General features: G+C 44.2%; 1 protein-coding gene across 6 annotated transcripts in view; it reads right to left on the bottom strand.

The window, feature by feature from the left end:
* The window catches only part of RAB30 (RAB30, member RAS oncogene family), a 52,884-nt gene that overhangs the window by 10,020 nt on the left and 17,320 nt on the right, over window positions 1-25,544 (bottom strand). For 2 of the 6 annotated variants that reach the window (XM_081327885.1, XM_081327886.1), the window contains 2 exons: window positions 8,126-8,226; window positions 708-791 (listed from right to left, as the gene is read on the bottom strand). In XM_081327885.1, the coding sequence (XP_081184011.1) occupies window positions 708-791; window positions 8,126-8,218 (177 nt within the window). In that variant the 5' untranslated portion in view covers window positions 8,219-8,226. Of the gene's footprint in view, window positions 1-707; window positions 792-8,125; window positions 8,227-10,437; window positions 10,533-15,909; window positions 16,150-16,266; window positions 17,000-25,544 lie in introns of those variants that run through there. The other 4 variants (XM_081327888.1, XM_081327887.1, XM_081327890.1 and 1 more) reach the window with 4 other exon arrangements.

Raw genomic sequence — 25,544 nt, forward strand, 5'->3', positions numbered from 1 at the left:
TGGAGGTTTTCAATTAGCCAGGTCATAATTGAAAGCTTTTCCCTCCCATCTAGTGTTCTGTACCAGCCTGCTACCGGCCCTGCAGCAAAAGCAGGGACAACCCCTTTACAAACGGCTGGAATAAAGCCTGCCAAATTTATTCACATAAAACAGAGCAAGACAAGACACCAACCATAAAACAGGAGCTAAGAAACAGGAACTATCCAAGCGGTTGCCTTCAGCAAACCAGCCCTCCCACACATTCCCCTTAAATACAGTTCAGGGCGTGGCTTCTCTCTGCCTCCTTCCGAGGTGCCCCATTGCCTTCCTCCTGATTGACTGCCTCCTGCGTCGGGCATCCTTGAACAGGGCCAGCTGTGGGTCATCTTCATCCACGCTGTCAGGCTCACACAGCTGGGTCTGCGTCGTGACCAGATGAGAGGGGCCTGGCTGGGGGCTCTCATCAATCCCCTCAGCAAGCTCTTCAACACCCCCCTCCTCCTCCTCTGAGTCGTCCGACCCAACTGCCGAACCCACAGGCTGACCTTGAATCACAACATCTAGTTTCAGACTGTTGGATTGGAGACTAAGTTGGACTCCTAGACTGGAGACTAAATTCCACATGGGAAGCCTACCATGTGTCCTTTAAGTTGTCCTCAGTTGCAACATACACATTTGGAACTTGAAGAGATTCTACGCTGAGGCAGAAACGATCAGCAAGGGCTTACCTTTACTTTCTCACCGTTTATCTCCACTGTCTTAATCATAAAGTCAACCCCAATGGTGGCTCCTTGGCCTGGTGGGAAAAGTCCCTTAACAAACAAAGAAAATAAAATATTCAGACAACACTTTCAGCTCTAGATCAAAGTTCAGCATGCTCTTATTGTTCCAGGCTTGGATTAGGCTCAATACAGACAGTCCTTGATTTATAACTGTTCGTTTAGCATCCATTCGATGTTATTATTATTATTATTATTATTATTATTATTAATTTTATTTATATACCGCCCTTCTCCCGAAGCAACTGACTGGTGTTTATGACGGTTGCAATGTCCCAGGGTCACGTGATCCCCTTCTGTGACCTTCTGATAAGCAAAGCCAATGGGGAAGCCAGATTCACTTAACAGCTGCAGTGATTCACTTAACAATCGAAGTAGGAGGTCATAAAATGGGGCAAAACTCACTCAACAGCTGTCTCACTTAGCAGCAGAAATTTTGGGCTCAATTGTGGTCGTAAGTCAAGAACTACCTGTATATTGTCTTGGGCGGAAGAAATAATTTAAAAAAAGCAAGGCAAACGTCCTAAAACGTACTCATGCTTCCTTGTTTAGTTCAGGGGTAGGCAACCTTGGCTCTTTTATGACTCGTGGACTTCAACTCCCAGAATTCCTGAGCCAACATGGGGGAACTATGTTACCATGGCACTGAAAAAAGTGACTTGCAACTGGTCCTCCCACTTACGTCCATCGCAACATCTGCATGGTCCTGTGATCAAAATTTGGGCGCTTAGAGCAGACAACCAACCCAGCCTACCTCACAGGCTTATTGTTGGATTACGATCGGGGAGACTGAGGTTTATTTATTGATATCCTGCCTTTATTATTTTCACAAATAACTCAAGGCAGTGAACATATCCATCACATCTTCCTCCTCCTATTTTCCCCAACACAACAACCCTGTGAGGTGGGTTGGGCTGAGAGAGAGGGACTGATCCAAAGTCACCCATCCGGCTTTCGTACCTAAGGCAGGACTAGAACTCCCAGGCTCCCAAGGTTACCCATCTGGCTTTAATGGCTGTGACTAGAACTTACAGTCTCCTGGTGATTGGCCCAAAGACACCCATCTGGCTTTAATAGCTAAGGTGGGATTTGAATTCACAGTTTCCTGGTAATTGGCCCAAAGACACCCAGATGTCTTTCATTTTTAAGGTGGGACTAGAACTCACAGTCTCCCAGTAATTGGCTCAAAGTCACCCAGCCAGCCTTTATACCTAAGCCCCAGAGGTTTTCTGGGGGGACTTTGGACCAGTCACTTTCTCTCAGGCCAACTTATTCTATAGAGCAGGGCTGCAATCTTGGTAACTTTAAGACTTGTGGACTTCAACTCCCAGAATTCCTCAGCCACTTTGGCTGGCTGAGGAATTCTAGGAGTTGAAGTCCACAAGTCTTAAAGTTGCCAAGGTTGGGGACCTCTGCTATAGAGTGGTTGTTGTGGGGGAAAAGGGGGAGAAGAAGCACTATGCAGGTAGTCCTCAACTTACAACTGGTCACTTAATGACCATTCAAAGTTACAACGCACCCTTCAAAAGCTACTTACAACCTGGTGACAAGACTTCTGAGGGCTGCAACCGCCATTTGCGATCACATGACCCCATTTAAACCACTTTGCAACCAGCCCACCTTTATCGTGGGTTGCAGAGTTCTGTGATCACGTGACTGTGAGTTTGGATGTTATTGGCCAGTTATGGCACTTTTCAGCCGGTTTCTAGCAAAAAAAAATATCCATAGGAATCTATGAAATTCACTTCATGACTGTGGTGCTTGCTTATCAACTGCCGCAAAAAAAGGAAAAAAGTTGTAAAAGGGGGTCCAGTCACATGGGTGCCTCAACTTATAACTGTCATGACCCATAATGGGTACTCTGGACACCATTACACTTTTAAGTCAAAAACTACCTGTGTATAGGTAGTCCTCGACCTACAGCAGTTCATGTAGTGACTGTTCAAAGTTGCAACAGCACTGGAAAAAGTTATTTATGACTGTTGGTCACACTTGTTGCACTTACTGGACCAGCATCTCCACAGCCAGATGACCAATATTCAGACGCTTGGCAACTGACCGGTGTTTATGACGGTTGCAATGTCCCAGGGTCACCTGATCCCCTTCTGTGACCTTCTGATAAGCAAAGCCAATGGGGAAGCCAGATTCACTTAACAGCTGCAGTGATTCACTTAACAATCGAAGTAAGAGGTCATAAAATGGGGCAAAACTCACTCAAGAGCTGTCTCACTTAGCAGCAGAAATTTTGGGCTCAATTGTGGTCGTAAGTCAAGGACTACCTGTATATTGTCTTGGGCGGAAGAAATAATTTTAAAAAAGCAAAGCAAACGTCCTAAAACGTACTTATGCTTCCTTGTTTAGTTCAGGGGTAGGCAACCTTGGCTCTTTTATGACTCGTGGACTTCAACTCCCAGAATTCCTGAGCCAACATGGGGGAACTATGGTCCCTTCATGACTTGTGGACTTCAACTCCCAGAATTCCTGAGCCACCATGGGGGAACTATGGTCCCTTCATGACTTGTGGACTTCAACTCCCAGAATTCCTGAGCCAACATGGGGGAACTATGGCCCCTTCATGACTTGTGGACTTCAACTCCCAGAATTCCTGAGCCAACATGGGGGAACTATGGCCCCTTCATGACTTGTGGACTTCAACTCCCAGAATTCCTGAGCCAACATGGGGGAACTATGGTCCCTTCATGACTTGTGGACTTCAACTCCCAGAATTCCTGAGCCAACATGGGGGAACTATGGTCTCTTCATGACTTGTGGACTTCAACTCCCAGAATTCCTGAGCCAACATGGGGGAACTATGGTCCCTTCATGACTTGTGGACTTCAACTCCCAGAATTCCTGAGCCACCATGGGGGAACTATGGTCCCTTCATGACTTGTGGACTTCAACTCCCAGAATTCCTGAGCCACCATGGGGGAACTATGGTCCCTTCATGACTTGTGGACTTCAACTCCCAGAATTCCTGAGCCACCATGGGGGAACTATGGCCCCTTCATGACTTGTGGACTTCAACTCCCAGAATTCCTGAGCCACCATGGGGGAACTATGGTCCCTTCATGACTTGTGGACTTCAACTCCCAGAATTCCTGAGCCACCATGGGGGAACTATGGTCTCTTCATGACTTGTGGACTTCAACTCCCAGAATTCCTGAGCCAACATGGGGGAACTATGGTCCCTTCATGACTTGTGGACTTCAACCTCTAGAATTCCTGAGCCAACATGGGGGAACTATGGTCCCTTCATGACTTGTGGACTTCAACTCCCAGAATTCCTGAGCCAGCATGGGGGAACGATGGCCCCTTCATGACTTGTGGACTTCAACTCCCAGAATTCCTGAGCCACCATGGGGGAACTATGGTCCCTTTATGACTTGTGGACTTCAACTCCCAGAATTCCTGAGCCAGCCATGCTGGCTCAGGAATTCTGGGAGTTGAAGTCCACGAGTCATAAAAGAGCCAAGGTTGCCTACCCCTGGCTTAGTTCATTCACATATTACAACAAACCAACTGGGACTTTCCTGCTGCACTAAAATAGCCAGGTCATAACTGAAAGCTTTTTCTCCCATCTGTTTCAGACTGTTGGCACCAGAGTTTCCCAGAATGATTGTATACCTGGAGCCGGATCTATTAACATTTTAATAGGCCCTAAAAACATCTTGACTGTCTGGAGGGTTGGTGAAGCTGGTTTAAGCATTAATTCTCTCTGCAGAAGTGTCTTGTTTTGGTTTTTTTTTTTCAATAAGGGTTTTAATGATTGCTTGAAAGGTTAGCAGCCATTGTGAGATTACTGGAGCCTCTGCATTTCAGCTGTGATCTCCAAATGGATCTGAGTGAGCAACTGTGTCAATTGTTGATGCTCTAATGCAGGGGTCTTCAAGCTTTTATGACTTGTGGACCAACTCCCAGAATTCCTCAGCCAGGAAGGAAGGAAAACAAGGGGAGAGGAGGAGGGAGAGGGAGGAAGGGAGGAAGAAAGGAAAACAAAGGGAGGGAGGGAGGGAGGGAGGGAGGAAGGAAGGAAGGAAGGAAGGAAGGAAGGAAAACAGAGAGGAAGAGGGAGAGAGGAAAGAAGAAAGGAAAACAAGGGGAGAGGAGGAGGGAGGGAGGAAGGGAGGAAGAAAGGAAAACAAAGGGAGGGAGGGAGGGAGGGAGGGAGGGAGGGAAGGAAGGAAGGAAGGAAGGAAGGAAGGAAGGAAGGAAGGAAGGAAGGAAGGAAAGCAAAGGGAGAGGAAGAGGGAGAGGGGAAAGAAGGAAGGAAAACAAGGAGAGGAAGAGGGAGAGGGAAGAAGGAAGGAAGGAAAGCAAAGGGAGAGGAAGAGGGAGAGGGAGGAAGGGAGGAAGAAAGGAAAACAAAGGGAGGGAGGGAGGGAGGGAGGAAGGGAGGGAAGGAAGGAAGGAAGGAAGGAAGGAAGGAAGGAAGGAAGGAAGGAAGGAAGGAAGGAAGGAAGGAAGGAAGGAAGGAAGGAAAGAAAGCAAAGGGAGAGGAAGAGGGAGAGGGGAAAGAAGGAAGGAAAACAAGGAGAGGAAGAGGGAGGGAAGAAGGAAGGAAGGAAAACAAGGGGAGAGGAGGAGGGAGAGGGAGGAAGGGAGGAAGAAAGGAAAACAAAGGGAGGGAGGGAGGGAGGGAGGGAAGGAAGGAAGGAAGGAAGGAAGGAAGGAAAGCAAAGGGAGAGGAAGAGGGAGAGGGGAAGAAGGAAGGAAAACAAGGAGAGGAAGAGGGAGAGGGAAGAAGGAAGGAAGGAAAGCAAAGGGAGAGGAAGAGGGAGGGAGGAAAGAAGGAAAACAAAGGGAGGGAGGGAAGGAAGGAAGGAAAGCAAAGGGAGAGGAAGAGGGAGAGAGGAAAGAAGAAAGGAAAACAAGGAGAGGAAGAGGGAGAGGGAGGAAGGAAGGAAGGAAGGAAGGAAGGAAGGAAGGAAGGAAGGAAGGAAGGAAGGAAGGAAGGAAGGAAGGAAGGAAAACAGAGAGGAAGAGGGAGAGAGGAAAGAAGAAAGGAAAACAAGGGGAGAGGAGGAGGGAGGGAGGGAGGAAGGGAGGAAGGAAGGAAAACAGGGAGAGGGAGAGGGAGGGAGGAAGGAAAGTAAAGGGAGAGGAAGAGGGAGAGAGGAAAGAAGGAAAACAAAGGGAGGGAGGGATGGAAGGAAGGAAGGAAGGAAAGCAAAGAGAGAGGAAGAGGGAGAGAGGAAAGAAGAAAGGAAAACAAGGGGAGAGGGGGAGGGAGGGAGGAAAGAAGAAAGGAAAACAAAGGGAGAGAGAGAGGGAGAGAGGAAAGAAGAAAGGAAAACAAACGGAAAGGAAGAGGGAGAGGGAGGGAGGGAGGGAGGGAGGGAGGGAGGGAGGAAGGAAGGAAGGAAGGAAGGAAGGAAGGAAGGAAGGAAGGAAGGAAGGAAGGAAGGAAGGAAAACAGAGAGGAAGAGGGAGAGAGGAAAGAAGAAAGGAAAACAAGGGGAGAGGAGGAGGGAGGGAGGGAGGAAGGGAGGAAGGAAGGAAAACGGAGAGGGAGAGGGAGGGAGGAAGGAAAGTAAAGGGAGAGGAAGAGGGAGAGAGGAAAGAAGGAAAACAAAGGGAGGGAGGGATGGAAGGAAGGAAGGAAGGAAAGCAAAGAGAGAGGAAGAGGGAGAGAGGAAAGAAGAAAGGAAAACAAGGGGAGAGGGGGAGGGAGGGAGGAAAGAAGAAAGGAAAACAAAGGGAGAGAGAGAGGGAGAGAGGAAAGAAGAAAGGAAAACAAACGGAGAGGAAGAGGGAGAGGGAGGGAGGGAGGGAGGGAGGGAGGGAGGAAGGAAGGAAGGAAGGAAGGAAGGAAGGAAGGAAGGAAGGAAGGAAGGAAGGAAGGAAGGGAGAAAAACAAAGGGAGAGGGAAGAAGGAAGGAAGGAAGGAAGGAAGGAAGGAAGGAAGGAAGGAAGGAAGGAAGGAAGGAAGGAAGGAAGGAAGGAAGGAAGGAAGGGCCAAGAACCACTTAAGAGAATGCTGTATACAAGTTTAAGTGCTATTGCTATCAGTCACTTTTTTCCAGTGATATGGTACCTTTGAACTGTCACTAAAATGAATGGTTGTAAGTCAACAACTACCTTGTACTCTAGTTTAACAAACCAGAAAAATCTTTTCTTTAAACAAGAAACGTCCGTACCTGTCAATCATTATTCCGTTTAAGACATGTTTGTTTTTCTGCAAGCCAATGACAGACCAGTTCACAGAAAGTGATTTTCAAAAGCTGGATTTACCACCTCACACGAACGAAGCCCTGACAATCTGTCAATTTTCGATTCACCGTCTCAGGGAGGTTTTACATGCCGCCTTTAAATGATGCGTATATATTCTGGCTAAAAATCGGGAGACTGGGAGTTCTAGTCCCACCTTGGGCATGAAAGGTGTCTGGGCGACCGTGGGGTCAATCCCTTTCTCTCTCTCTCTCTCTCAGCCCAACCCCACCTCACAGGGTTGTTGTTGGGGGAAAAACAATGGAGGATATGTTGGCTGCCTTGAGTTATTTTTGTAAAAATAATAAAGGCAGGATATAATAATAAATGAAATGAAATAAAATAATTAAAAAATGAAATAAAATGAAATAATAAAACAAAACAAAACAAGTCTATGGAGATTCTCAGTCGTAGCTGTCCCAAAAGTGCTTTTTCAGGAGGCAGCTGGACTTGGTTTTTCTTTGACGATGTTTCGCTTCTTGGATGAGAAGCTAAAATGTCTTTAAAAAAACAAAACCACCAAGAAAGTCCAGTTGCTTTCTGAAAAAAGCACCTTCGGGAAAAAATAAAATAAAAAATAAAATAAAATAAAATAAAATAAAATAAAATAAAATAAAATAAAATAATAAAATAAAATAAAATAAAATAAAATAATAAAATAAAATAATAAAATAAAATAAAATAAATAAAATAAAATAAAATTAAAATAAAATAAAATAATAAAATAATAAAATTAAAATAAAATAAAAAAATAAAATAAAATAAAAATAAAATAAAATAGTAAAATAAAATAATATAATAAAATAATAAAATAAAATAAAATAAAATAAAATAAAATAAAATAATTAAATAAAATAATAAAATAAAATAAAATAAAATAAAATAAAATAAAATAAAATAAAATAAAATAAAATAAAATATAAAAAATAAAATAAAATAAAATAAAATAAAATAAAATAAAATAAAATAAAATAAAATAAAATAAAATATAAAAAATAAAATAAAATAATATATGGTATCACCTCCCATCAAAAGCAAATGGCCCAAATCCTCGGGGGGGGGGGTGGAGGTGTCGTGCCATATTCAGTCTTTTCCCCCTGACATGCAGAAATACCCACAAGGAAGGTGAGGAGGCTATGATCCACTTGACATCTTACCTGTGTGAATCGTCGCACTAAGCAGGTCTTCCCCACACCAGCGTTCCCGATTAAAACTATTTTGAAGAGAAAGTCATAATCTTCCATACTCATTTACCAAGCTGCAAGGAAAGAAGAAAGAGAGAACTAAACAAATCCAGGAGGAGATATATATATATATATATATATATATATTAAATGCTTCCTAACAGAACAACGCTGGAGAATCTAGGAAACGTTACAGGATTAGGAAGCAAAATGATTAGGTCACATTAGATCCAGTGGCTTTTTCGATGACTAACAGACTTTGCTCCTTCAACCGCGCAAAACAAAGTTCACTGGATATTGGCAGCTTTCTTCCAACGCTACAATATTTATTGAAACGTATGCAAGAACAGTACTGCCGGTCCTCAACTTACGAACACAGTTGGGAATAGAATTTCCAGGTGGTGGTTAAGTGAGCTGCACCTGATTTTTTGTGTGTGTGCGCCATGGTTGCTACGTCCCCGCACATATGACTGTCACAGCATCATCAAAATTTGGACGCTTGGCAACTGGTAAGTATTTAACCATGGTGGTACCATCCCAGGGTCATGTGATTGAGGCCTTCCCTGCTGACCTCCAACAAACAATGAGGAAAGCTGAATAACATGTTTCCCTTAACAATGACAATGTTTCAATTCAAACTGAATTCACTCATTCAGAATAGAGCTGGAAGGGACCTTGGAGATCTTCTACTCCAACCCCCTGTTCAAGCAGAAAACCCCATACCAGGGGTAGGCAACCTTGGCTCTTTTATGACTTGTGGACTTCAACTCCCAGAATTCCTGAGCAAGCATGGCTGGCTCAGAAATTCTGGGAGCTGAAGTCCACAAGTCATGAAGGGACCATAGTTGCCTCATGTTGGCTCAGGAATTCTGGGAGTTGGTCCACGAGTCATGAAGGGGCCATAGTTTCCCCATGCTGGCTCAGGAATTCTGGGAGCTGAAGTCCACAGGTCATGAAGGGACCATAGTTCCCCCATGCTGGCTCAGGAATTCTGGGAGTTGAAGTCTACAAGTCATGAAGGGACCATAATTGCCTCATGTTGGCTCAGGAATTCTGGGAGTTGAAGTCCACAAGTCATGAAGGGGCCAAAGTTTTCCCCATGCTGGCTCTGGAATTCTGGGAGTTGAAGTCCACAAGTTATGAAGGGGCCATAGTTCCCCCATGCTGGCTCAGGAATTCTGGGAGTTGACGTCCACAAGTCATGAAGGGGCCAAAGTTTTCCCCATGCTGGCTGAGGAATTCTGGGAGCTGAAGTCCACAAGTTATGAAGGGGCCATAGTTCCCCCATGCTGGCTCAGGAATTCTGGGAGCTGAAGTCCACAAGTTATGAAGGGGCCATAGTTCCCCCATGCTGGCTCAGGAATTCTGGGAGTTGAAGTCCATGAGTCATAAAAGAGCCAAGGTTGCCTACCCCTTCCCCATACCATTTCAGACAAATGGTTATCCAATAATCTCTTCTTAAAAACCTCCAGTGATGGAACACCCACAACTTCTGAAGGCAAGCGGTTCCACTGATTAATTGTTCTCACTGTCAAGAAATTCCTCCTCAGTTCTAGGCCGGTTTTCTCTTTAATATCTTCCACCCATTACTTCTTGTCCTGCCTTGGAAAATAAGTCGGCCCTTCCTTCTCTGCAACAGCCCCATAGACCAGGGGTCTTCAAACTTGGCCCTTTTACGGACTTCAGCTCCCAGAATTCCTCAGCCAGGCAAGCTGGCTGAGGAATTCTGGGAGCTGAAGTCCACAAGTCATAAAAGGGCCGAGTTTGAAGACCCCTGCTGTAGACCTTCCCTCCAAACACTAACTAGAATTAAACTGAACTCGGCTTAGTTTATTGTGCCGATAACCACCATTCGGGATTGCCCATCAGTCTGATGCAAATAATAGCAGTCTTCTATACATCCTGTAGCAGGAATTAAACCACAAAGGACTTCTGCATGCCCGCAATTACTTTCCTTGCCTTGCTTCTCTCTCTCTCTCTCTCTCCTCTCTCTCTCTCTCTCTCTCTCCCTCCCTCCCTCCCTCCCTCCCTCCCTCTGTGAATCTGACCTTCTAGCTTTTCCTCCCTGGCGATAAGGAGTTCCGTGTGACCAACGTGTCACAGAGGAAAGAATTCCATGCTGGGAGGGGGAGTGAGAAACATTGGGAAGTGGGGAGGGGGGAAAAAATTAGATGGCTGTTTGCTAATCTATGGGAAGCTGAAGACAGAGAGAAAGGCCAGACACGTACTGGAAGGGACAAGGGAGATTAGACATGAAATGTCCCCTCCACAGTGTAAATATTTACCCGGATTCTCTGGTTGCTGCAGATAGATCTGGAATGCCACATCAAGGTTGTCCAAATGCTCCGGTTTGGCTAGGACAACAGAAGCCCCACAGTGAGGCTTCCAGAGGCCCAGGACAAGGAGAAAAGCAGACTTCTGCAGGCAGGATTGGTGGGACCCCACCTCAAATAAAGTATCTGATTCTGGTCACTGCCCTGTAAGGATTTAGACCGGGTAAACGTTTCCCGTCCATCATGTCTGATAGGAAGGTAGGTAGGTAGGTAGGTAGGAAGGAAGGAAGGAAGGAAGGAAGGAAGGAAGGAAGGAAGGAAGGGAGGGAAGAAGGAAGGAAGGAAGGAAGACAAAGGAAGGGAGAGGAAGGAAGGAAGGCCCAACTTCTTTCCTGCCCTGTTATCCATTTCTTGGGCTCTTCAGTTTAACTCTTCTTTTTTTTGTTCTGGGAAATGGGTATTTTGTTATGTTCCAGAGGGAGGGAAGGAGGGGAAGGAAGGAAGGAAGGAAGGAAGGAAGGAAGGAAGGAAGGAAGGAAGGAAGGAAGGAAGGAAGGAAGGAAGGAAGGAAGGTAGGTAGGTGTATGGATGGAGGGAGGGGAAAGGTGTATGGATGAGAGGAAGGAAGGAACGTATATGGATGAGAGGAAGGAGAAGGAAGGAAGAGAGAGGGGAGGGAGGGAGGATGGAAGGAGTAAGGATAGGGAAGGGAAGGGAAGGGAGGAAAGAAAAAGAAAAAAAGAAAAAGAAAGAGAGAGACAGAGAGAGAAAGAAGAAAGAAAGAAAGAAAGAAAGAAAGAAAGAAAGAAAGAAAGAAAGAAAGAAAGAAAGAAAGAAAGAAAGAAAGAAAGAAAGAAAGAAAGAGTGGGGGAAAGAGGCAGGGGGAAGAGCAACAGAATGACTAAGAACTATGACCTACTGTATGAGGAGACTCTGAAAGAGCTGGGTGGTTTCACCTTGAGAATAGAAGATTGAGGAGGAACACAACCACGCTTTCCGTATGTCTGAAGGGACATCCCAAAGAAGGCAGTGTAGACCTGCTTTCCATCATTCCAGAGCCTAAGGCTCAATGTAATAGAAGCAAGCTGCAGGAAAGCTGAGTCTAATTCTTATTATACAAGGAGGCTGACAGTAGCATGGCACCAATTACAGGTAGTCCTTGAGTTATGACCATAACGGAGCCATTACAGTCTGACTCATGAAGGTCGTAAAGTGGATCACCAGGTGACCAGACCCATTTTTATGATCTTGCCTGTGGCAATTGGTTAAGCAAACACAGAAGTTCATCCAGCTGCAGCTTTTGTTAAGCAAACCCGTTAAGTATGGGTTGTTAACTATGGGCTGGTTTCTGCCAAAAATCAGAGATTTTCTGGCAAAAATTTCATCAATCGCAGGCACATGGTCACAGTGTGCCAGTTGCCGGGTGCCCAAAATGCAATCACATGGTTGCAGAAGTGTGTGTGTGTGTGTGTGTGTGTGTGTGTGTGTGTGAATGTCAGAACTTTGAGACAAAGTTGTAAGTCCCTTTTAGGGGGTTCCATCGTAGCTTCAAACTGTTTGTGAATGACCAATCCAATGTACAAAGAATTCTGTTTCTCAACCTTGACAACAACGACAACGACAATAAAGTTGGAAGGGACCTTGGAGGACATCTAGTCCAACCCCCTGCCCAGGCAGGAAACCCTATACCATTTCGGACAAATGGCTGTCCAGTCTCCTCTTAAAAACTTCCAGTGCTGGAGCATTTACAGGTTCTGGAAGGCAGGTTGTTCTGCTGGTTAATTGTTCTGACTGTCAGGAAGTTTCTCGTAAGTTCCTTAGTATTAATATGTGGGGACTTGTAACTCCCAGAATTCCCCCCAGCCAGCATGCTAGCCGGGGGAATTCTGGGAGTTGAAGTCCACACGGCTTAAAGTTGAGGCAGTTGAAGACGACCTAGAGAAAAAGGTGGGCTATCCGTTGTTTTCTATGTTCAAGCAACAGGGAGCAGTAATGGGTCCTCTCCAATTCCCCATTCCCAATAATATGTAGATATTTTCTACATAGAAGAGAGTTCAGTGCTCTCGGCAACCTAAAACCCAGATTTGTATCCTTCCCTAAATTAGAAGCATGAAAAAGTACACTAATAATTAGACTTGGTGAAGCTGGAATTTCCCCCTCAACAATAATGAAACAGAACCCAGATGAAAACAAGCTTCCATTACGACTTTGGCTACAGAGAGAGGCAAATGTTTTACGATCTCAGAAAGCCAAATTATATTTCCATAATATAGTCTCACTAATCCGTAATATGTCAGGGGCTGCCCCAAAGAAGAGGGAGTCAAGCTATTCTCCGAAGCACCTGAAGGCAGGACAAGAAGAAACAGATGGAAACTAACCAAAGAGAGAAGCAACCTAGAACTAAGGAGAAACTTACTGACAGTTAGAACAATTAACCAGTGGAACCACCCGCCTCCAGAAGCTGTGAATGCTCCAACACTGGAGGTTTTTAAGAAGAGACTGGACAACCATTTGTCTGAAATGGTATAGGATTTCCTGCCTAAGCAGGGGGTAATAATAATAATAATAATAATAATAATAATAATAATAATAATAATAATAATAATAATAATAATAATAATAATAATAATAATAATAATAATAATACGAAGAAGAAGAAGAAGAAGAAGAAGAAGAAGAAGAAGAAGAAGAAGAAGAAGAAGAAGAAGAAGAAGAAGAAGAAGAAGAAGAAGAAGAAGAAGAAGAAGAAGAAGAAGAAGAAGTTGGAGGGGACCTTGGAGGTCATCTAGTCCAACCCCCTGCTCAGGAAGGAAACCCTATACCATTTCAGACAAATGGCTGGCCAGTCTCTTCTTAAAAACGTCCAGTGTTGGAGCATTCACCGCTTCTGGAGGCAGGTTGTTCCACTGGTTAATTGTTCTAACTGTCAGGAAGTTTCTCCTTAGTTCTAGGTTGCTTCTCTCCTTGACTAGTTTCCATCCATTGCTTCTTGTCCTGCCTTCTGGTGCTCTGGAGAATAGCTTGACTCCCTCTTCTTTGTGGCAGCCCCTGAGATATTGGAACACTGCTATCCTGTCACCCCTCACCCTTCTCTTCGTTAAACTACACATACCCAATTCCAGCAACCGTTCCCTATATGTTTTAGCCTCCAGCCCCCTAATCATCTTTGTTGCTCTTCTCTGTACCCTTTCTAGAGTCTCAACATCTTTTTTACATCGTGGTGACCAAAACTGGATGCAGTATTCCAGGTGTGGCCTTACCAAGGCATTGTAAAGTGGTATTAGTACTTCACTTGATCTTGATTCTATCCCTCTGTTAATGCAGCTTAGCATTGTGTTGGCTTTTTTGGCAGCTGCAGCACACGGCTGGCTCATATTGAAGTGATTGTCTACTAAGACTCCGAGATCCCTCTCACAGTTACTACTATTGAGCAAGGTACCACCTATACTATACCTATGCATTTGATTTTTTCTGCCTAAATGTAGAACCTTACTTTTTTCACCATTGAATTTCATTTTGTTAGATAGTGCCCAGTGTTCGAGTCTGTCCAGATCCTTCTGTATCTTAAGCCTATCTTCTGGAGTATTGGCTATTCCTGCCAGCTTGGTGTCGTCTGCAAATTTGATGAGTTCCCCATCTATCCCCTCATCCAAATCGTTGATGAAGATGTTGAAGAGCACTGGGCCCAGAACAGAGCCCTGGGGCACCCCACTACACACTTCCTTCCATGTAGATGCGGTTCCATTGAGGACCACACGCTGAGTACGGCCTGTCAGCCAGCTACGAATCCACCTGGTGGTGATGCTATCTAACCCACATTTTTCTATCTTATCAAGTAGTAGGTTGTGATCTACTTTATCAAATGCCTTACTGAAGTCCAAGTAAATTATATCTACAGCATTCCTCTGGTCCACTAGTTTTGTCACTTGGTCAAAGAATGTAATAAGATTTGTCTGGCATGATCTGTTTTTGACAAACCCATGTTGACTTTTAGTGATGACTTTGTTTGCATCAAGGTGTTCGCTGATTTGTTGTTTGATTATCTTTTCCAGAATCTTCCCAGGTATTGAGGTCAGGCTGATAGGTCTGTAGTTTCCTGGATCTATTTTTTTCCCTTTTTTGAAGATGGGAACTACATCAGCTCTCTTCCAGTCAGTGCTCCAGGATCTTTGAAAAATATAGTTCAGTGGTTCTGAGATCACGTCTGCCAGTTCCTTGAGAACCTTGGGGTGTAATCCATCTGGTCCTGGTGATTTGAACTCGTCTAGGCTGGACAGGTGCTCACTTACCATTTTCTTGCCTATCTTAACTTGCATTTCTATTCTGGTTTTTATAGCACTGGTTTGGGTAGGTTGGACTGTTTTTTCCCTTTGTGTAAAGACAGATGCAAAAAACAAATTAAATAGTTCTGCTTTCTCCCTGTTGCTTGTCACCTTCTTGCCACTTTCCCCCACTAATGGACCAATCATTTCCTTAACTTTTTTCTTGTTTTTTATATGTTGAAAGAAGCATTTTTTGTTATTTTTGACTTTGGTCACAAGGGTTGGGCTAGATGACCTCCAAGATCCCTTCCAACATCATCATCATCATCATCATCATCATTATTATTATGGGGAGGCAGAACAAAAAAAGTCCCACCGAGAGAAAACTCCACCTCTCCTCAAATTGTATTGTTTTATTTTCAGCTTCATCAGGACCAGAAACCTGTTCTTTCCTTTTTTTTGAATGGGGGGCAAACGTGTGTTACAGGTAAGTGCTCGACTTACAAGCGGTGCTCGAATGAACTTCATTTTTTTTTTTTGCTAAGTGAGACAGCTGTTAAGTGAATTTTGCCCCATTTAATGACCTTTCTCGTCACAGTTGTTAAGTGAATCACTGCCGTTGATAAGTTAGTAACCCGGTTGTTAAGTGAATCTGTCTTCCCCACTGGGACTTTGCTTGTTAGATGGTCGCAGAAGGGGGATCACGTGACCCCAGGAGGCTGCAATTGTCGTAAGTATGAACCAGTTGCCGGGCCTCTGAATTTTGAACCCCTGAGCATGCTGCAAAGGTCGTAACTGTGGGGGGGAAAAAGGCCTTTTTTCCACTGCCGTTGCAACATTAAACGGTCGCTAAATGAACTGTTGTAAGTCGAGGACGACCTGTACGTGACCCCGGGACGCTGCCACCGGTCAGAAACATGAGTCCGTTGCCAAGCATCCGAACTTTGATCGCGTGACCGTGGGGATGCCGCAACGGTTGTTAAGTGTGTGAAAAACGGTTGCGCTGTTTTCATTGCCGTTGTAAGTTTGAACGGCCACTAAAGGAGCTGTCGTAAACCGAGGACTTCTAGAAACACACGCAGGCATTCGTTTGGCTTGCTGTTTATCTAAATTCTGCCCTGGAAGCATGCCACTGAGCCGCAGAACACTTTGCTGTGAGTAAGGCATTCTTTTTAGCATTTATCTCAAAGTGCTTGTCAGAGGAATCGCTGTTTAACCTCACCAGCTGATAGAGGGACGTGGCCTTCAAGCTTCTCCAGCCTCACCCGGAGAATTCAATCCAGAATCCAGTCTCAGCTGGCCTCAAAACTGTTTCTTTACTAGTTAAGAGAGAGTTAGTTCCTCAGGAAATTGCGTAGAGTCACCGGCTGTTTTTCTCAGCTCTTGGCAGCTTGAAAATATGGTGGGGGGGGGTCCTTCTTCAGCTCCCAGAATGACCACTGTGGACTATGTTGCCTTCTGGCTGCAAATTGAGCAGATGGTTTTGATTCTGAGTTAGTAGGCATTATTCTATCTTTTTCTTTTTTTAAGAGAGAGAGAGAGAGAGGTTGCCGCAGCCCAATGCTGGGATCTTACTTACCTTCACAAGAATCCTGTAAAGTGGATGAAAGAGAAGGCCTGTTTGCAATGGGACATGATGCCACGCTTAGGGTAAACCACAGTTCTGGGATGTTTGGCACAGGGAGGAGCGGTTTGCGGGTCCCTCTGTTGCAACTGATCAGCCCACCCTTCCTTCTTTCCTCCCTCCCACCCATACATTTTCCTTTCTTTTCCTTTCCTTTCCTTTCCCTTCCTCTCATTTCTTGTTTCCTTTCCTCTCCTTTCCTTTCTTTTCCTCGTTTCCGTATCTTCCTTCCTCCCTCATTTCATTATCCTTCCCGCCTTCCCTCTCCTCTGCCAGTCTTTTTTCAAACAAAAGGCACCATTTCAACACATTTCCCCGAAAGGAATTTTCTCTTTTTTCCTTCACTTCTCTTCCATCACTGAAATTTATTTATTTTATTAAATTTATATACCGCCCTTTCCCGAAGGACTCAAGGCGGTTTACAGGACATCTAAAACAACCAATACAAAAGTTAAAAACAAATTTAAAAAGATTAAATCATCCCTAGAATTAAAAACCCCAGTTAAAAATTCTCAGCCTGGGCCGGAGAACTCAAAGAGCCAGGTTTTCAGGTCCCGGCGAAATGTGCGGAGGTCGGGGGCAGTCCTAAGCTCCACGGGCAGCTGGTTCCAGAGGGCAGGCACACCCACAGAGAAGGCCCTTCCCCTGGGTGTTATCCGCCAACAATCTTTTATCGGCGGCACCCTGAGAAGACCCTCCCTGTGGGAGCGCACTGAACAAAGGAAGCTTGATGCCGGCAGCAGGTGTTCCCTCAGATATCCCGGACCCAAGCCATTCAGGGCTTTATAGGTCATCACCAGCACCTTGAATCTCTGTCTGTCACACCTGCCACAAACTTACAAGCTCTAGGTCTGCAGTGGCGAACAGGTGGCACGCAGAGCCCTCTCTGTGGGCACGTGCGCCGTCGTCCCAGTCCTGGGCCTTCAGCTGGGTTTTATAAAACCTTTTCGCTTTAGGCCTCCGCCGCCGTGTGCAAGGAAAAAAAAAAAGAGGTTCAATCAATCTATCAATTTCAACTTCTCGCCGGAAAAAAAAAAGATCTTGCAAAGTTGGAATTGATTGATTGAACTTTTTAGTTCCACCCAGTCTGCTTTTACCGCCGCAGCTACGCCCACCCGATGGGTCACGCCCACCCGATGGGCCACGCCCACCCGGCACCCGACGATATGTAAGTGGGTTTTGAGTTGCAGTTTGGCCACTCGGTCTCTAAAAGGTTCGGCATCACTGCTCTAGGTAGAAAACATCCCTTGGCTCCATTGGCTGAGAAAAGTATATATTTATTAGAGGTCAAGTGTGTTGGAATAATGCGTAGTCAGAACTCAGATTTGCCCACCAAAATTCATAGGTTATATACTTTACCCTCCTTTCTCGTCTTTTCATTTCCCACCCTAAGGTAACCAATTAAAACACTGCAAGCTGTTTTCCTAACAGCTAGTCCAGTGTGCTCTGGTATGCTTTTCCCAGCTGGGCAACCTTGAAGCAGCTTCTCCAGAAGACACAACAACTACTTTCGCTTTCCCGTCATATCCCCATTCTCCCCTAGTTCATGGCAGACTGTCACCGCATATCAGTGAAGCACAAGCAAGCATGAGGAGGCAACTGACATTGTCCTTCTGGATTCGCATATGTAAGATTGGGGTGGGGCAGTGGTGGGATTCAGCCAAGTTCACACCACTTTGGCAGAACCGATAGCTAATTTTTTGTTGCCCAGGCCCAGAACGGACTTCCGGAAGTGGCATCCACACAGAGAACCGGTTGTTCACGTATCTGAATCCCACCACTGGGATGGAGGGATATCTGCATATTATTTATAGCAGTGTTTTTCAACCTTGGTCACTTTGAGCTGTGTGGACTTCAACTCCCAGCATGGCTAGCTGGGGAATTCTGGGAGTTGAAGTCCACACAGCTTAAAGTGACCAAGGTTGAGAAACACTGCTATAAATAATATGGAGATCTTAAGTAATGTTGGTTTGCTCTGCTATGTCTAATTGGGCTTCAAACAAGTTGCTTGCTCATGTGTACAGAGCACAAAGTCATATGATAGGAATCCTGTAAAAGAAATGAAATTTAAAAAAACCAGTTTGATTATCCGCTCATTTTTTACCTAAATTTATATCCATTTCCTTTTTTTCCTCTGAAAGCTTTTTTTTACTTCTGTGGAGGGCTCCAAAAAGTTTGCAATATTTATCTGGGTAATTTCTGGAGCTGTTGCCTACTTAAAAGATATACTGCCTGATTAACCACTGCTTTTGAGTTATTGATTTAATAAAATCTACTTATGTTTGCAAAGAAAGCAGAAGAGTGAAGCTCCAAGGGAAAAAAAACGTATTTGGTTCCTTGTTTCATTTTACTCTCACACTGGGAGAAGTTCCCCTGTCCTCTTTCCTCTTTTGAGTTTTAAAATGGCCTAAAAAGCGAACCCTTTTTTGGCAACCAGTTAATTAGAGGGCACTTTTAAAAATTGATTTTAAAATGGAAGCTCAATGAGAAAATGAGGACCCAGATTGTTGGGGGCAATTAAGCTGACTTTGGGGTGTGTGTGAAAGCCCTAATAAGCAGGCATATACATAGAATGAAGGCTACTGCTAAGCTTGTAAGCCGCCCTGAGTCTTCGGAGAAGGGCGGGATATAAATGGAATTAAAATAAAATAAATAAATAAATAAAAAGATTAAGGCTGACCACAGAGACTTTTTGTTTTAGTTTTTGTTTTACTAAGGCGAAATGGAGAGGTTTGTGGGGAAGATCTTCCTTCTTAAAGCAGGAGAGTGATGGGGAGCTGTGAGATTTGGAGATTAGTAATAGTTGTTATGTTGACTGACATTCAGGCTAAGAATAAACCATTCAAATATTTCCTTGTGATACGGCGTTATCTGCAGGGGAGGGAGTCAAAAAAGATGGCGATTGCAATTGTATGATCAAAACACCTTCCCTGTTTTTAGGTGTTTCTCAACCTCAGCAACTTGTTAAGTTGTAGGTGGGAAGGAAGGAAGGAAGGAAGGAAGGAAGGAAGGAAGGAAGGAAGGAAGGAAGGAAGGAAGGAAGGAAGGAAGGAAGGAAGGAAGGAAGGAAGACAAAGAGGGAGAGGAAGAGCGGAAGGAAGGAAGGAAGGAAGGAAGGAAGGAAGGAAGGAAGGAAGGAAGGAAGGAAGGAAGGAAGACAGACAAAGAGGGAGAGGAAGAGGAAGAGGGGAAGGAAGGAAAACAAAGAGAAGGAAGGAAGGAAGGAAGGAAGGAAGGAAGGAAGGAAGGAAGGAAAACAGAGGGAGAGGGAGGAAGGAAGGAAAACAGGGAGAGGAAGAGGGGAAGGAAGGAAGGAAGGAAGGAAGGAAGGAAGGAAGGAAGGAAGGAAAACAGGGAGAGGGAGAGGGGAAGGAAGGAAAACAGACAAAGAGGGGAAGGAAGGAAAACAAAGGGAGGGAGAGGAAGGAAGGAAGGAAGGAAGGAAGGCCCAACTTCTTTCCTGCCCTGTTATCCGTTTCTTGGGCTCTTCGGTTTAACTCTTCAGTGTTTTGTTCTGGGAAATGGGTATTTTGTTATGTTCCAGAGATTCAAAGGCACGGCTTTGGTATTGACTGCAGAGCACAGAACCTAGTCCTGTTTCCCAGTTTCCTTGAAAAAGAGGCTTGTGCAATACCTTTGCCCGCCCCGCTTGGCCTCTTCCCTAAAGATCAGAAGTTCTTCAACTCTTAGAAAGCGTTCATGGCTCTGATGTTTGAGGCTTCCCAGTTTATCTACAAGGTCAGCCTGGACATCAAAGACCTATTTCTCCATCAAGGCTCCAATATTTTGCCTTGGATGTAGAGGAATTTTGTCTAGCACACTTCCAATCTCTATTCTACATCACACACTGCTACGCTCAAATTTTGCATTAAGCCACAGTTAAAACAAGCCAAACTCTGGCTTGAAAACTCGGCTGGGGGGGGGGGAGGGAGGAAATTCCTGTTATATGTGAACTAGGCCATGTCCCATTTGGAATATTTTAATTCTAATTTAGTTTTAACTCGTTTCAGTGAGTTGGACAGAGGTTTTTTGTTTTGTGTTGTTTTTTTTTGTTTTAAACCGGGCTAATTCTATTTTATGGGCTGCATGTTTTATTAATGCGACATGTTTAAAGTCGCATGAATTATTACTTTTCGCTTGTCCTACAGTCAGACTGGATCTGGCAGATTTTTCTTGCTTGATTGTGTTAAAGGTATCGTCCCGGGATGGAAGCTGTTTCGAATAAAGCTGCCTTTTGCAATTGACCGACGGTAAATTTGTCAATGCCCGATGGCGTTCAAAGGACGTTCCAGTGGTTTGCGGATTGCATCCAATGTACTATTGGTACAGGTAGTCCTTGACTTACGACCTCAACGGGGCCCAAAATTTCTGTTGCCAAGCAAGACGTCGGTTAAGTGGTTTTTGCCCCATTTTACGAGCTTCCTTGCCGCAATTGTTAAGTGAAGCCCTGCAGCTGATCATCTGGTAACACGGGTGTTGAATGAATCTGGCTTTCCCCATTGACTTTGCTTGTCAGAATGTCGCAAAAGGGGGATCACATGACCCCGGGACACTGCGACCGTCATTAATAGGAATCAACTGACAAGCATTTCGGTTTTGATCACCTGATCGTGGGGATGCTGCAATGGTCATAAGTGTGAAACGCCGTCATAACTCACTTTTCCCCCAGCACTGACGTAACTTCGAATGGCCACTAAATCTACCTGTTGTAAGTCAAGGACCAGCTGTACTGCCTTTGCTTTCTTTTGCCACCATCATTCTATTTCTATTTAAAGGTCTTTGTATTTTGTATTTTATTATCTTCTCCGGTTCTTTCTCTTCTCTTCTTCTGTCTCCAGGTACCATTACCCAGACTTTTTTTTTGTCTTTCTTTCTTACGTACAATTGTTAAGTCTGGGCTGTTATGCGGCAGGTGCTTGCGTGTCTGTTAGAATTCTGAAGTCCCGGAGCCCTTTAGCTTCTTCATTTTTCTATTACTTTTTCTAGTATTATTACCATTAATATTATTATCTCCTGATATATGAATTTGTAACAGATAAATATAAAAATGTTCGACAGCTTCAAGTGTGAGAGGGACCTTGGAGTCCTAGTGGACGATCACTTGACCATGAGCCAACAGTGTGCAGCAGCAACCAAAAAAGCTAATACAGTCCTGGGTTGCATAAACAGAGGCATAGAATCAGGATCACGCAAAGTATTAGTACTGCTTTATAAAGCCCTAGTAAGACCACACCTGGAATACTGCAGCCAATTTTGGTCACCATATCACAAAAAAAAGATGTTGAGAGTTTGGGGAAAAAATCAGAGAAGAGCAACGAAGATGATCAGGGGCCTGGAGACTAAAACATATGAAGAACGGCTATGGGACTTGGGTTTGGCTAGTTTAAAGAAAAGAAGAAATAGGGGAGACATGAGAGCAGTGTTCCAGTATCTGAGTGGCTGCCACAAGGCAGAGGGGGCCAGGTTGTTCACCAGAGCACCAGAGGGAAGGACGAGAAACAATGGTTGGAAACTGAACAAAGAGAGAAGCAACCTGGAATTAAGGAGAAACTTCCTGACAGTGAGGACAATTAGCCAGTGGAACTGCTTGCCTCCAGAAATCGTGGGCGCTCCATCACTGGAGATTTTTAAGAAGAGACTGGACAATCACGTGTCTGGGATGGTATAGGTTCTCCTGCTTGACTAGAAGACCACCAAGGTCCCTTCCAGCTCTATTCTATTCTAGCTTACAGTTAAAATAAACCATAACTAAATATGTGCGTACACCACTGGCACAAAGTCAGTGTAGTTTGTTTGGGCATGAATCAAGTTGCAAACTTGGTTTAGTGATTAGTATGCTGGCTAGTGAAACCGCCTCTTCTTTTTGCAAATCCTGGCCCAATCTTCCATCCTGGGTGAAACTTTTGAGTAATGTAATATTTTCCTTATAATCTTTCTGGGGAACTTCGCCCCCTTGTGGAAGATATAGGCCAGGGGTAGGCAACCTTGGCTCTTTTATGACTTGTGGACTTCAACTCCCAGAATTCCTGAGCCAGCCATGCTGGCTCAGGAATTCTGGGAGTTGAAGTCCACAAGTCATGAAGGGGCCAAAGTTTCCCCCATGCTGGCTCAAGAATTCTGGGAGTTGAAGTCCACAAGTCATAAAAGGGCCATAGTTCCCCCATGATAGCTCAGGAATTCTGGGAGTTGAAGTCCACAAGTTATGAAGGGGCCAACGTTTCCCCCATGCTGGCTCAAGAATTCTGGAAGTTGAAGTCCGCAAGTTATGAAGGGGCCAAAGTTTCCCTCATTCTGGCTCAGGAATTCTGGGAGTTGAAGTCCACAAGTCATAACAGAGCCAAGGTTGCCTACCCCTTATATAGGCATTTGATTACCTGTCATTTACAGGTAAGTCCGTCTCTTACAACTATTCATTAATGACCAAAGTTGCAACGGTGCCAAAAAAAAGTGACTTATGACCGTTTTTCACACTTACGACTGTGGCAGCATCCCTGTGGTCAGCTGATCAAAATTCAGACATTTGGCGACTGACTCATATTTATGACGGTTGCAGTGTCCCGGGGTTATGTTATCACATTTCGCAACCTTCTCCCTTAACATCCATGCAACTAACTTAACAACTGTGGCAATTTGCTTAACAACTGTGGAAAGAGAGGTCGTAAAATGGGACAAAATTCACTTAACAACTGTCTCGCTTTGCAACAGATATTTTGGGCTCAACTGTGGTCGTAAGTTGAGGACTGCCTGTACTACAGTCATGGACCAGCATAAAAAGCTGTGTAGGTATCCATTGTTTATAAATCCTTACAAATTAAAAAGGTAGGGCCTAGGTGAATTTGAAAGATCTTGCCACGGAAAGGAGACCACCAGGAAACAGTGTGGATGAAACCTCTGGAAGAGGGTCACAGCAAACTCTGGTGCCCTCTGCCGCCCAAACTAAAGGATATATCTGTATTGCCAATAAATGCCACCCAATACCTCTATTTTATGATGTGTCAGAAGCTTATTGCTGCTCTCTCCTCACAGTTCCAATGTTGGGAAAGCAGAGGAAAACAGCATATTTTTTGCTCAAGGTTGCACAAGGACGAAGGGGATAAAGGCTCTATTTACTCTCCAACAGCTGATAGCATGATAAATCTTTTAATAAGTAATTATCGCTGCCTATACTTCCCATATATTATACCCCTTGGACCAGCCCCATCGACAGTCTGCACACGCATGCAAAGAAATCATTGTGTGTGCAGGAGACGCTTAGTCAAATAAGGTTGCAAATCAAGCCGGATTAAAAAAATATCTGCTGTGATATTGTTGGGATGGCTTAAATACTTCAGTGTAATTAACTCTAAGAAAATCTTAACAGGTAAAAAATGTTTTCGAAGATTGTGGGGAAAATAAATTTAAATAAGAACTTTAAAAACAGGATGATAAGTTGATTAAGATGATTAATTAGAAAAGAAGCTTCACATTGATGTGGTTGTTATTTGTAGAAATGCTAGAAAATGTTTATATTCAATGGTTTATCTATTAAAATACTAAGAAATGTGCGAATTTAAGGTTGATAAATGAGAACATTATTGGAAGAAGAGAAAATGAAGGAAAGCTACTCTGTGGATTATGGAATTATAGAAACTAATTGTTATGGTTTGTAAATATAAACCCAGACAACATGCTGTTTACCAAATATTAAGGCAATTATGTTAAAAAAAATTAATAAAATATATATATTTTTAAAAAAATATATCTGCTGGTTCATGCCAACGGTTCTGTTTTGAAATAAAAAGTGCGAAGAAGGCAAGACAGATAATCAGATCACGGAACTCCGCCTTTTCAATAAAGGCAATCCCCGACTTACAGCTATTTGTTTAGTGACTGTTCGAAGTTACAACAGGACTGGGGGAAAAAGTGACTTCTGACCGTTTTTCAGACTTACGACTGCTGCGGCGTCCTCAGGATCACGTGATCAATATTCCGACGCTTGGCAACCGGTTCGTATTTATGACGGTTGCAGCGTCCCAGAGTCATGTGATCCCCTTTTGCGACGAGCAAAATCAACGGAGGAAGCCAGATTCGCTTAATGACGATGTTACTAACTTAACAGAGGCAGCGATTCACTTAACAACTGTGGCAAGAAAGGTCGTAAAATGGCGCAAGACTCAAATCACAACTGTCCGACGCAGCAACAAAAACTTTGGACTCAAATTGTGGGGGTAATTCAAGGATTTACCTGTACATGTAACTGGGGCAAAACTCACTTAGCAACAGAAATTTGGGCTATTGAGGTCGTATGTCAAGGACTGCCTATCAGCTCTACTCATGGTTACATTCAAACCAAGCTCGAATCCAAGAGTTTTATCCTCGTTAAGAACCCTAAAAAGCTAGGCTCAGAAGCAGAAACGGGACCACAATGGATGTCAGGCTGGCATCCTTGCTTGCTGAAAGCCTCTGGTCCAATTATGGCCTTGGCTTCAAAAAAAAAAAAAAAGAGGTGAATCAGGCCCTTGCCTGATTCAAGATGCAAGGCAGGATTTGCTTGCCTTTGCAACTGGGCAACAGGAAAACACACCTCCTGAAGCACAAAAAGTCTTTTGGGGTAACTTTCCTCCCTCTTGCCCTCCACATAATTCCATTAAATACACCGTGCCAAAAGCACACGGGATATTCAGTATTTTGCAGCTCACTCTAGAAGTTCTTGCAAAGAGAGAACCGACACCAGGGCGGTAGCGACGGCTCCCCACAGCTTGGCTACGGAGGCCCGTCGTCCTCGACTTGTAACAATTCACTTAGTGACTGTTCAAAGTCGTTATTTGAGAGGCTTCCTTAGATCAGTGGCTTGCAAACTTGGCAAGGTTAAGTAAGATGTGGGAACGTCAAGTCCCAGAAGGTTTACAAAATACGGCATCAGATATACAAGCCACTCTGCTGAATTTATTGCAGGTAGTCCTCGACTTACAGCATCCCCACGATCAGGTGATCAAAACAGAAATGCTTGGCAACTGGCGTGTACTTATGACAGTCGCAGCATCCCGGGGGGATGGGGTGTCACGATTCCATTTTGCAACCTTCTGACAAGCAAAGTCAATGGGGAAGCCAGATTCACTTAACAACCAGGTCACTAACTTAACAACTGCAGTGATTCCCTTGACAAACTTGGCAAGAAAAGTCGTAAAATGGGGCAAAAGCACTTAACAACTGGCTCGCTTGGCAACAGAAATAACAAACAACAACAACAACAA

The sequence above is a fragment of the Vipera berus genome (assembly GCF_964194415.1).
Source record: "Vipera berus genome assembly, chromosome: 4".
In the NCBI taxonomy this organism is placed as follows: Eukaryota; Metazoa; Chordata; class Lepidosauria; order Squamata; family Viperidae; genus Vipera; species Vipera berus.